This window comes from Ascaphus truei, chromosome 22 (assembly GCF_040206685.1).
Source record: "Ascaphus truei isolate aAscTru1 chromosome 22, aAscTru1.hap1, whole genome shotgun sequence".
NCBI lineage: Eukaryota > Metazoa > Chordata > Amphibia > Anura > Ascaphidae > Ascaphus > Ascaphus truei.
The window spans coordinates 15441829-15454755 of record NC_134504.1 but is presented as its reverse complement, the minus strand read 5'-3'; the positions used below and the strand labels follow the sequence as shown (position 1 = coordinate 15454755).

Below are 12927 nucleotides of genomic sequence, written 5' to 3'. Positions count from 1 at the left end.
GAGAGAACAGGAAAGAAGAATATCAGGAGAAAGAGAATGAAAGGAGCTTACAATCAATTATTGGATACACACACAGACGCATATACATATTTATTTATTTATTTATTTATAAAATATTTTACCCGGAAGTAATACAGTGAGAGTTAAAACAAATAATACATGGTTACAAATACAGTTACATAAATGAACAGGTATACATTATATACAATACATTGCGTGCACAGTTAAAGAAAATATATATTATAGGCGTTTGAAACAGTTACAGACCAGGTTAAAATGTGAGACAGCCTTAGATTTGAAAGAACTTAAACTGGTGGTGGCTGTGAGAGTCTCTGGTAGGTTGTTCCAGTTTTGGGGTGCACGGAAGGAGAAGGAGGAACGTCCGGATACTTTGTTGAGCCTTGGGACCATGAACAGTCTTTTGGAGTCTGATCTCAGGTGATAAGTGCTGGAAGTGGTAGGGGTGAAGAGCTTGTTCAGGTAGCTGGGTAGCTTGCCCATGAAGATTTTAAAGGTAAGACAGGAAAAATGAACTTTGCGCCTAAACTCTAGTGTTGACCAATCTAGTTCTTTGAGCATTTCGCAGTGATGTGTGTTGTAGTTGCATTGGAGAACAAAACGACAAATTAAATTGTAGAGGGTGTCAAGTTTGCTAAAGTGGGTTTGAGGAGCCGAGCCATATACTATTTCTCTATAGTCAATAATTGGCATTAACATCTGCTGTGCGATACGCTTTCTGACCAGCAGACTTAGGGAGGATTTGTTCCTGTAAAGTACACCTAGTTTGGCATAGGTCTTGGTTGTCAGGTTATCAATGGGCATCCCGAATGTTAAGTGGGAGTCAAACCATAAGCCCAGGTATTTAAAACTAGTGACAGGGGTTAGGGTGGTGTTAGCGTTGGCTCTAATCAGGAGCTCAGTCACTGGAAGCTTTACAAATTTAGTCTTGGTCCCAAATACCATTGTTACAGTCTTGTCAGTGTTTAAAAACAGTTTGTTTTGGGAAATCCAGTTTTCGAGTCTCAAAAAGTCAGACTGAAGTATGTGTTGAAGGTCAGAGAGGCTATGGCTGTGTGCATACAGGATTGTGTCATCTGCATACATGTGTATTGAGGCTTCCTTACAAGCTGTGGGAAGATCATTAATGAACAGAGAAGAGTAGGGGCCCCAGAACAGAGCCTTGCGGGACACCGCAGGTGATATCCAGGGGGTTGGAGTTAGAGCCTGAGATGGACACATGTTGGGATCTTCCTGATAAGTAGGACTCAAACCAGTTTAAAGCATGCTTCCCTATTCCAGAGCACTGGAGTTTGTTGAGCAGGATAACATGATCAACTGTGTCAAAAGCCTTTGCAAAATCTAGGAATACTGCACCAGTGAGTTGTCCCCGTTCCATTCCACACTGGATCTCATTGCAAACTTTTAGCAGGGTAGTTACGGTGGAGTGTTTGGGGCGAAAGCCAGATTGGAATTGGCTAGGGAAATTGGTCTTGGTGTAGTAATCGCTTAATTGGGAGTGGACACATTTTTCCCGCATATAGACGCGCATACATATAGACGCGCATACATATAGACGCGCATACATATAGACGCGCATACATATAGACGCGCATACATATAGACGCGCATACATATAGACGCGCATACATATAGACGCGCATACATATAGACGCGCATACATATAGACACGCATACATATAGACACGCATACATATAGACACGCTTATACCGCACACAGATACGCACGCACGCATCCGCACGCATACATATACACGCACGCACGCATACATATACACGCACGCACGCATACATATCACGCACGCATATACCGCACGCATACATATACACGCACACATACATATACACGCACACATACATATACACGCACACATACATATACACGCACACATACATATACACGCACACATACATATACACGCACACATACATATACACGCACACATACATATACACGCACACATACATATACACGCACACATACATATACAACAAAAAGCAGCAGCCAGCACTCCAAGCAACAAATGTAAAGTCAAGGTGCATGCTCCATAGAAATCAATATAGAAACCCTGTCTTCCCATAAGAGAAGGCACAAACGCAGCAACACTCAGATACAGCACAAAGACATACATATACATATACACGCACGCACACATACATATACACGCACGCACACATACATATACACGCACGCACACATACATATACACGCACGCACGCACACATACATATACACGCACGCACACATACATATACACGCACGCACACATACATATACAGCAACGCACGCACACATACATATACACGCACGCACACATACATATACACGCACGCACACATACATATACACGCACGCACACATACATATACACGCACGCACACATACATATACACGCACGCACACATTCATATACACGCACACGTACATATACACGCACGCACACATACATATACACGCACGCACACATACATATACACGCACGCACACATACATATACACGCACGCACGCACACATACATATACACGCACGCACACACACATACATATACACGCACGCACACATAACATATACACGCACGCACACATACATATACACGCACGCACACATACATATACACGCAACGCACACATACATATACACGCACACATACATATACACGCACGCACACATACATATACACGCACGCACACATACATATACACACACGCACACCAACATATACACGCACACACACATACATATACATATACACGCACGCACACATACATATACACGCACGCACGCACACATACATATACAAGCACGCATGCATACATATACAACGCACGCACTACATACATATACACGCACGCACACATACATATACACGCACGCACACATACATATACACGCACACATACAATACACGCACGTACACATACATATGCACGCACACACACATACATATACACGCCACGCACACATACATATACACGCACGCACGTACATATACACGCACGCACACATACATATACACGCACACATACATATACACGCACGCACACATACATATACACGCACGCACACATACATACATATGCACGCATGCACACATATACACGCACGCACACATACATATACACGCACGCATACATATACACGCACGCACGCACACATATACACGCACACACGCATGCACACATATACACGCACACATACATATACACGCACGCACGCACACATACATATACACGCACGCACACATACATATACACGCACACATACATATGCACGCACGCACGCACACATATACACGCACGCCACACATACATATGCACGCATGCACACATATACACGCACGCACACATACATATACACGTACGCACACATACATATACATGCACGCACACATACATATGCACGCATGCACACATATACACGCACGCACACATACATATACACGCACGCACACATACATATACACGCACGCACGCACACATATACACGTACACACGCATGCACACATATACACGCACACATACATATACACGCACGCACGCACACATACATATACACGCACGCACACATACATATACACGCACGCACACATACATATACACACACACATACATATGCACGCACGCACGCACACATACATATACACGCACGCACACACATATACACGCACACATACATATACACGCACACACGCACACATACATATCCACGCACACATGCACGCACACATACATATACACGGCACGCACACATACATATACACGCACGGCATACACACATACATGCACGCGTACACACATATACACGCACGCATATACACATATATACGCACGCATACACACATATATACGCACGAACGCATACACACATATATACGCATGCATACACACATATATACACGCACGCATACACAAATACACACACGCACACTCACATATTTTCACAACACACACACACACACACACACATTTTACCTATGTATGTTGCAACACACAGTGATTAACTTAGTCAGCTGCAATCTCCCCACTTCAGAGGCTAGTGCCCTAAGTGAATGTTATCCACCATAATGACCGAATGAAGTAACACTACTTATGGGTTTGTTGATGTGCTTGTTACGTGGAGTAACTGCCTTCCGGCAGCAAGCCTATTTAATTTCTGTGCATTAGGACGTTAAATGCTGTATCCGCTACAGACCTCTGGACATATACACCTCCCGGCATCGTAGCAGAATCGATCAAACAGTCCAGCGTTCTCCTCACCTCTCCCCCTCTCCCCCTCTCCCCCTCTCCCTGTGCCCAGCCTTCTCTAACCCAGCAGCTGGGTGTCTGGGGTCCCCCCCCCCTCACGCTCTGCTCCTGGATTTAAATCCACCCCCCCATGGGATATAGCTCCAGCTGCGATGAGATCAGGTTCCCTGCGCTGTGAGAGGGGGGCGGAGAGAGTTGGGCGGAGGGGAGTCGGTGGTATAACTACAATTTTTGGGCCCCCCTCTGCCACTCCCTCACCCCCTCCTCTTTAACTCTTCCACCCTTCTCTCTAAAGCCGCGATTATAGTTGCCTCGCGCGCCGCGAGGACAAATGTGGGTTCCTCAATGAGGCTGGCCGCAGAGTGCGCGAGCGCGGCAGAGCGACCTTGCGGGCGATTTTTGAAAACGCAATTGAATTTATTTGTTTTTTTTACGGCCGACGGCCGCGTCACGTGAGTGGTTCATCCAATGAGGGCAAACCAGCCCGGCGACGCCTCCAGCACGCCTCCCGATCGCCTGGGCCTCAGTGCATGTTTCACGTGCGACGTCATGCGCTCGGACGCGCACGCCGCGTCTATAATCTCCACCTAACTCTTCTCTCTAACTCCCTCCCCTCAAACTCTCCCCTCCTCTCTAACTCTCTCTCCCCCTCCTCTCTAACTCTCCCCCTCCCCTCTAACTCTCTCTCCCCCTCCCCTCTAACTCTCTCTCCCCCTCCTCTCTAACTCTCCCCCTCCTCTCTAACTCTCTCTCCCCCTCCTCTCTAACTCTCTCTCCCCCTCCTCTCTAACGCCCACATTCAATTGCCCCTTACTCTCTAACTCTCCCCTCCCCTCTCACTCCATTTCCCCTTCCTCACACACAATCCCCCTCTCTGTCACTCAATCCCCCCACCTCTTACCTTGCGAGCGACGTGGGATGGGGGCGGGGCCTCGTGTACTGCGTCGGTGGGAAACCGCGGCCACGTGGGCGGATGCGTAAGTTGGGCCGATTTTCTAGGCAGGCCCAACTACTGGCGCTGACCGGGACACGGGTACACTGGCAAGGGGGGTGGGGGGAGCTAGCAGCAACAAACAAAAGCCCTGACAGCCACATTTCCAATGCCAGCCAGCTGCCCCCCCCTCTGCTCTGAGCCCTCCCCCTGCTGCTCTCAGCCCCCAGCCCCCCCTTGCTGCTCTCAGCCCCCCCTTGCTGCTCTCAGCCCCCAGCCCCCCCTTGCTGCTCTCAGCCCCCCCTTGCTGCTCTCAGCCCCCCCTTGCTGCTCTCAGCTCCCCCTTGCTGCTCTCAGCCCCCCCCTTGCTGCTCTCAGCCCCCCCCGCTGCTCTCAGCCCCCCCACTGCTCTCAGCCCCCCCCCGCTGCTCTCAGCCCCCCATCTGCTCTCAGCCCCCCCACCTGCTCTCAGACCCCCCCGCTGCTCTCAGACCTCCCTGCTGCTCTCAGACCCCCCCCCCCGCTGCTCTCAGACCCCCCGCTGCTCTCAGACCCCCCCCCCGCTGCTCTCAGACCCCCCCCGCTGCTCTCAGACCCCCCCTTGCTGCTCTCAGCTCCCCCCCTTGCTGCTCTCTGCCCCCCCCCCTGCTGCTCTCTGCCCCCCCCCCTGCTGCTCTCTGCCCCCCCCTGCTGCTCTCATGCCCCGCCCCCCTGCTGCTCTCATGCCCCGCCCCCCTGCTGCTCTCAGGCCCCGCCCCTGCTGCTCTCAGGCCCCGCCCCCTGTTGCTCTCAGGCCCCACCCCCTGCTGCTCTTGGCCCCGCCCCCTGCTGCTCTCTGCCTCCCCCCCCCTGCTGCTCTCTGCCCCCCCCACCCCCCTGCTGCTCTCTGCCCCCCCCCCCCCCCCTGAGGGGAGTGAGGGCGCTCCACTGATGTTCCCTCTGGCTCTCTGGGTAGATTAAATATGGGGGTCAATCATACTAATAAGTCTATTTCAGTTTATATTATAGATCATGTTTTAACCCTTTAACAGCTGCGCCCGTAACCCGGGCAGCCCCGCCTTCTTCTTTATATCCTCATTTGTTTTTTGGCATCTGTGGGAAGATTTTAGAGTTGTGGGTTTAAGAAGCCGGCGGGGGCGAGAGAACCTAAACCCCCCGATAATCCAGTCCTCAAGGGCCACCAACAGGACAGGTCTTCAGGATATCCCTGCTTCAGCAGAGGTGGCTCAATTGATTGAGCCACCTGTGCTGAAGTGGCTGGCTTCGATTGAGCCACCTGTGCTGAAGCAGGGATATCCTTAAAAACTGACCTGTTGGTGGCTCTTGAGGACTGGAGTTGGGCACTCCGGAACAAGGGGCTAGAATTAGGGGTGCAGCCCCCTTCCCCAAAAATTGTTCCAGCACTCCTAAAAGTCCCTGGTTAGTGTCAAAAGGGCCCACAATGCTTTGCAAGCCCCTCGGTAAAAAGCTTGTGTTGCCAAAGTGTCTTTTGGTACAAAGTCGCCTTCTTGAGGGATAAGACCACCAAATCTCGCATGTTTAGGTCTGGGACCCTGATGGTCATTCAACTAGTGAGGTGCCTCATGATGTAACTGCTGGTTGGGTTTCGGGTATTTAGAGGGTTAAAAGGAACAGCTATTTAGTTTCTGCAACACTGGGGTGACACAGGGTGCTTGGGGTGCTGGGGTAAGACCCTCACTTTACCCCTCACCCCCCCAGGTGTCCAGCACCAGCATGAAGATGAAGGAGGGCGTTGAGCAGCACGTGTCGCGTCTGAACGAGATCTTCGCAGCGCGGGGGGATTACGTGCAGAGTCTGCGCTTCCTGCAGCAGATGGCCGGTAATATCGTCCAGCAGCTCTCCGGCCTGCCCAGCGGGAGTGGGACCAGCCTTAACCTCTCCCTGATCGCCAGGCAGACCAGCTTCATAGAGTATTACAGGTAACACAGGCTCTCCGGGGAGTGAGTGTGGGAGTGGGTGGTGTGTGGGAGTGGGTGGTGTGTGGGAGTGGGTGGTGTGTGGGAGTGGGTGGTGTGTGGGAGTGGGTGGAGTGTGGGAGTGGGTGGAGTGTGGGAGTGGGTGGAGTGTGGGAGTGGGTGGAGTGTGGGAGTGGGTGGAGTGTGGGAGTGGGTGGAGTGTGGGAGTGGGTGGAGTGTGGGAGTGGGTGGAGTGTGGGAGTGGGTGGAGTGTGGGAGTGGGTGGAGTGTGGGAGTGGGTGGAGTGTGGGAGTGGGTGGAGTGTGGGAGTGGGTGGAGTGTGGGAGTGGGTGGAGTGTGGGAGTGGGTGGAGTGTGGGAGTGGGTGGAGTGTGGGAGTGGGTGGAGTGTGGGAGTGGGTGGAGTGTGGGGGGGGAGTGTGGGGGGGAGTGTGGGCTAAGGTGTAAGGCGTCCTACAGCACCTTCACTTGAATAAGCCACTTCTATCGTATTTCCTTGTCACATCCTTTGTATAGAGATTTCTCTCTCTTCCCCCCCAAATCCTGCTGCTTTTCCTTTTCTTCCTGCACTCCTCCCTTCCTCTCGCATACTCGCATACACAGGGGCACAGATGTCACTCTGCGCTCTCCCCCCCTCTCTCTCTGCGCTCCCCCCCCTCTCTCTCTCTCTCTCCCCCCTCTCTCTCTGCACTCCCCCCTCTCTCTCTCTGCGCTCTCCCCCTCTCTCTCTGCTGCTTTTCCTTTTCTTCCTTCCTCTCGCAGACTCGCATACACAGGGGCACAGATGTCGCTCTGCGCTCCCCCCCTCTCTCTCTGCGCTCCCCCCCCTCTCTCTCTGCGCTCCCCCCCCCTTTCTCTCTCTCTCTGCGCTCCCCCCTCTCCCTCTCTGCGCTCCCCCCTCTCTCTCTCTGCGCTCCCCCCTCTCTCTCTCTGCGCTCCCCTCTCTCTCTCTCTGCGCTCCCCCCTCTCTCTCTGTGCGCTCCCCCCCTCTCTCTCTGCGCTCCCCCCTCTCTCTCTCTGCGCTCCCCCCTCTCTCTCTCTCTGCGCTCCCCCCTCTCTCTGCGCTCCCCCCTCTCTCTCTCTGCGCTCCCCCCTCTCTCTCTCTGCGCTCCCCTCTCTCTCTGCGCTCCCCCCTCTCTCTCTGCGCTCCCCCCTCTCTCTCTGCGCTCCCCCCTCTCTCTCTCTGCGCTCCCCCCTCTCTCTCTCTGCGCTCCCCCCTCTCTCTCTCTGCGCTCCCCCCCTCTCTCTCTCTGCACTCCCCTCTCTCTCTGCGCTCCCCCCTCTCTCTTTCTGCGCTCCCCCCTCTCTCTTTCTGCGCTCCCCCCTCTCTCTCTCTGCGCTCCCCCCTCTCTCTCTCTGCGCTCCCCCCCTCTTCTCTGTGCTCCCCCCCCTCTTCTCTGCGCTCTCCCCCTCTCTTCCCTGCGCTCTCCCCCTCCTCTCTTCTCTCTCTGCGCACCCCCCCTCTCTCTCTCTCTCTGCGCTCTCCCCCCCCTCTCTCTTCTCTCTGCGCTCTCCCCCCCCTCTCTCTTCTCTCTCTGCGCTCTCCCCCCCCTCTCTCTTCTCTCTCTGCGCTCTCCCCTCCTCTCTCTCTGCGCTCTCCCCCCCTCTCTCTCTTCTCTCTCTGCGCTCTCCCCCCCTCTCTCTCTTCTCTCTCTGCGCTCTCCCCCCCTCTCTCTCTTCTCTCTCTGCACTCCCCCCTCTCTTCTCTCTCTGCGCTCCCCCCTCTCTCTTCTCTCTCTGCGCACCCCCCCCTCTCTCTCTCTGCGCTCTCCCCCCCTCTCTCTTCTCTCTCTGCGCACCCCCCCCTCTCTCTCTCTGCGCTCTCCCCCCCTCTCTCTTCTCTCTCTGCGCTCCATCATGATATGTTTCTCTCTCAGGTGGCTGTCCTACCTTTTCCTATTCATCCTGGACCTGGTCATCTGCTTTCTCACCTGCCTGGGACTGGCCAAGCGCTCCAAGTGTTTCCTGCTCACGTGAGTGCGCGCTCGCTGCTGGGCGGCAGCCTGGCCGGAGACTGGCCGGAGACGACCTCTTCACCTGCCTTCTGTATATCGCTCTGCCTAACCTCAACACACAGCGCCCCCCATGCTGCACGCGCCATTTACATCCCCCCGACGCGGCCCAGCGCGCCCTTCAGCAAACGCCGCAGGGCACCACTTCCATTCGTGAGCACGGCTAAGTCCCCTGACTTCCTCGTGCCTTAGGCGCCCAAATTAGATTGTAAGCTCTACGGGACAGTCACCTGTGCATGGAGCCATTATTTGTTACAGCTCCGCGTGATATATGCTGAAACCCATTGATAACGTAACTCCATAAGTGCCATTGCCGCGAAACGTGGTGCAGAACACTTTGGCAGGCGAGGGGTTACGCTGAATAGCCCCTGCATTAGTGCTATGGTAATTGGCTTGAGTGGAGGAAGCCTTTTGTCCCTTTGGGAAGGGGAACAAGCAATCAGACAGCCAGATAAGGGGAGCGATGCTTTCCATCTGCTCACAGGGTCCTCTGGGGATCCCCCGGCCCCCTCCCCCTCTCCCTTTTATGCCTATTGATCTCCGATCTGATAGTGTTGTAGGGGAGGGAATGGGGGGGGGGGGTGAGAAACATGGGAAAGGGCAACTAATTGCAGAGGAGCCAGAGATCGGACAGGCTGCCGCAGACATGAATAATTCAGAAGCCACAGGGGGGGAGCAGGATGGTGCAGACCAGATCCCAAACCCCTGCGCTAATGCAGGATGCCCGCTGACCAAGGTGGCTGCAATACAGATACCTGCGGCGCTGCGTCTAACTCGGATACATTGGTACACACTGATCTGCGCCTTGCTTTGCACACACACACACACACACACACTTCAGTGGGGGATTCCTTGCCCTGATCAGCACTATTGCAGCTTAATGAATTACCCCCCCCCCCAAAGTCGCATCATTAGACACAATGCAGCTACTTGTTGGCTTGGGCAAGTCGCTTTATCTCCCTCAAGCACAAATATTAGATTGTAAGCTCCACGGATCAGTCAGTTATGCCTGAAAAAAAAATATATATACAGCTTAGTTGTGTTATGTTATAAATGCCATTATAAAGTCCCCTTGTAACGTCTCCTGCCCCGTGTCCCTGAGAAGGACAGTCACGGCCCGTTGTGTCCTCCTGCACAGGCCCAGGCGCGTCGCTGACCCGGGCGCGTCGCTGACCCGGGCGCGTCGCTGACCCGGGCGCGTCGCTGTCCCGGGCGCGTCGCTGTCCCGGGCGCGTCGCTGACCCGGGCGCGCCGCTGACCCGGGCGCGTCGCTGACCCGGGCGCGTCGCTGACCCGGGCGCGTCGCTGACCCGGGCGCGCCGCTGACCCGGGCGCGCCGCTGACCCAGGCGCGCCGCTGACCCAGGCGCGTCGCTGACCCAGGCGCGCCGCTGACCCAGGCGCGTCGCTGACCCAGGCGCGCCGCTGACCCAGGCGCGTCGCTGACCCAGGCGCGTCGCTGACCCAGGCGCGTCGCTGACCCAGGCGCGTCGCTGACCCAGGCGCGTCGCTGTGTGTTTTCTTGCAGTATTCTGTGTTTCGGTCTGATGACGTTACTGCTGAGCTGGGCATCTCTGGCACTTGATGCCTCCGCAGCCGTGGTAAGTCTTCTCCTGAGGCCGGTCACTGGCACCAGTATCGTGGGTCAGACCACGGGGGGGAATATAATAATGCCATCATTGCTCTGCTTGACCACTGCGAGCCTGCCCCTCTGAGGCTCTCGCCTAGAACACCAGGACACAGAGAGAAGGCGCATGTGACCCATTCAGTCTGTCACTCCAACCACGGTGACACAGACAGAAGCAGCCCACGTCACGTGGCTCCTTCAGCAGGGGGACACAGGCGCAAGGAACATCTGGTTACTGGGGGGATGAGGTGGGGGGGGGCCCTACGGGTACAGTTACTGGTCCACCCAGCAGTTAAATGCAAGGTGGGTGTTTCTCAGGAATACAGCTTCCTTTGGCACAGAAAGGGTTAAGCTACCCTAAGAGTCTGGTTCCGAGAGTGGTATTATCTGCCGGTAATATGGATTCGTCCTTGCACTAGGATTTATGACAGGTGGAGACACATACATCATACCGTCATTATGCATCATGCATCATACCGTCTCCATGCATCATGCATCATACCGTCTCCATGCATCATGCATCATACCGTCTCCATGCATCATGCATCATACCGTCTCCATGCATCATGCATCATACCGTCTCCATGCATCATGCATCATACCGTCTCCATGCATCATGCATCATACCGTCTCCATGCATCATGCATCATACCGTCTCCATGCATCATGCATCATACCGTCTCCATGCATCATGCATCATACCGTCTCCATGCATCATGCATCATACCGTCTCCATGCATCATGCATCATACCGTCTCCATGCATCATGCATCATACCGTCTCCATGCATCATGCATCATACCGTCTCCATGCATCATGCATCATACCGTCTCCATGCACCATGCATCATACCGTCTCCATGCATCATGCCGTCTCCATGCATCATGCATCATACCGTCTCCATGCATCACGCATCATACCGTCTCCATGCATCACGCATCATACCGTCTCCATGCATCATACCGTCTCCATGCATCATGCATCATGCCGTCTCCATGCATCATGCATCATACCGTCTCCATGCATCATACCGTCTCCATGCATCATACCGTCTCCATGCATCATACCGTCTCCATGCATCATGCATCATGCATCATACCGTCTCCATGCATCATGCATCATACCGTCTCCATGCATCATGCATCATACCGTCTCCATGCATCATGCAGCATACCGTCTCCATGCATCATGCAGCATACCGTCTCCATGCATCATGCATCATACCGTCTCCATGCATCATGTATCATACCGTCTCCATAGACAAAGAAATGGTAGCGCTAATCCAGAAGGTGACACCCGCAGCCTATGATATAACTCCGACCCCCCAGGTCGGACAAGAAACTGGAAACTGATGTTATATCTATGGCGCTGGGTGTACAACATAAAATGAATGAAGGTACAAAAAAGTAAATAAAAGTTATATACAACCAGTGGGGTGATGGGCTCCGCTGGAACTCTTGCAATGATGACAGTGGGTCATGCAAAAAGAATAAAAACAGACATAGTGTGATACAGTTACACAATTCAATACAATACAGTACAAAGACTAACATAAAACACTAAAAGACAAACATGTGCTGAGACATAGGACTGTATAAAAAATCACATTTAATAAAATAGCATTAAAAGAAAGGTATCGTCTGCACAGCAGCCTCAGGTGAACAATGCCCGCTTACCAGACAGTAATAGGGTACAAGCAGTGGATAAATTGGAGAGTATCCCCTCTCGTTGGCGCTGCACCACGTGTGCTGGCGTCTGGCTGGGGCTCTGGGAGATTCCCCTGCCGTCTGTTCCGCCTCAGACCTCCACTGCCCGCGTGCACCGGCTGGTGTGTTGTGGAAGAAGCCGCCGTGTGGTTCGCCTGGATGCGCGTCAGTGCTCCCTGACGGATGCTCAGACACTTCACCGGATCAGTGTACCATCCACCGCAACCGGAGACTGTAGCAGCAGGGTAGGCTCAGGATGAATCCAGATGGAGTTCAGGCAGGTAACGAGGCAACCGCTGTGCAGATAACACCACCCTACGCGTTTCGGAAGCGTGCGCTTCCTTCCTCAGGGGTAGAAAAGTCATCATGCATCATACCGTCTCCATGCACCATGCATCATACCGTCTCCATGCACCATGCATCATACCGTCTCCATGCATCATACCGTCTCCA

The 12927-nt window shown here is 53.6% G+C and overlaps 1 protein-coding gene across 1 annotated transcript in view; it reads left to right on the top strand.

Annotated features, from left to right (window-relative positions):
* Positions 1-12927, top strand: part of TTYH2 (tweety family member 2) — a 49821-nt gene that overhangs the window by 17303 nt on the left and 19591 nt on the right. The window contains 3 exon segments of the mRNA XM_075579824.1: positions 6915-7135; positions 9008-9103; positions 10670-10742. Coding sequence (XP_075435939.1) covers positions 6915-7135; positions 9008-9103; positions 10670-10742 — 390 coding nt within the window.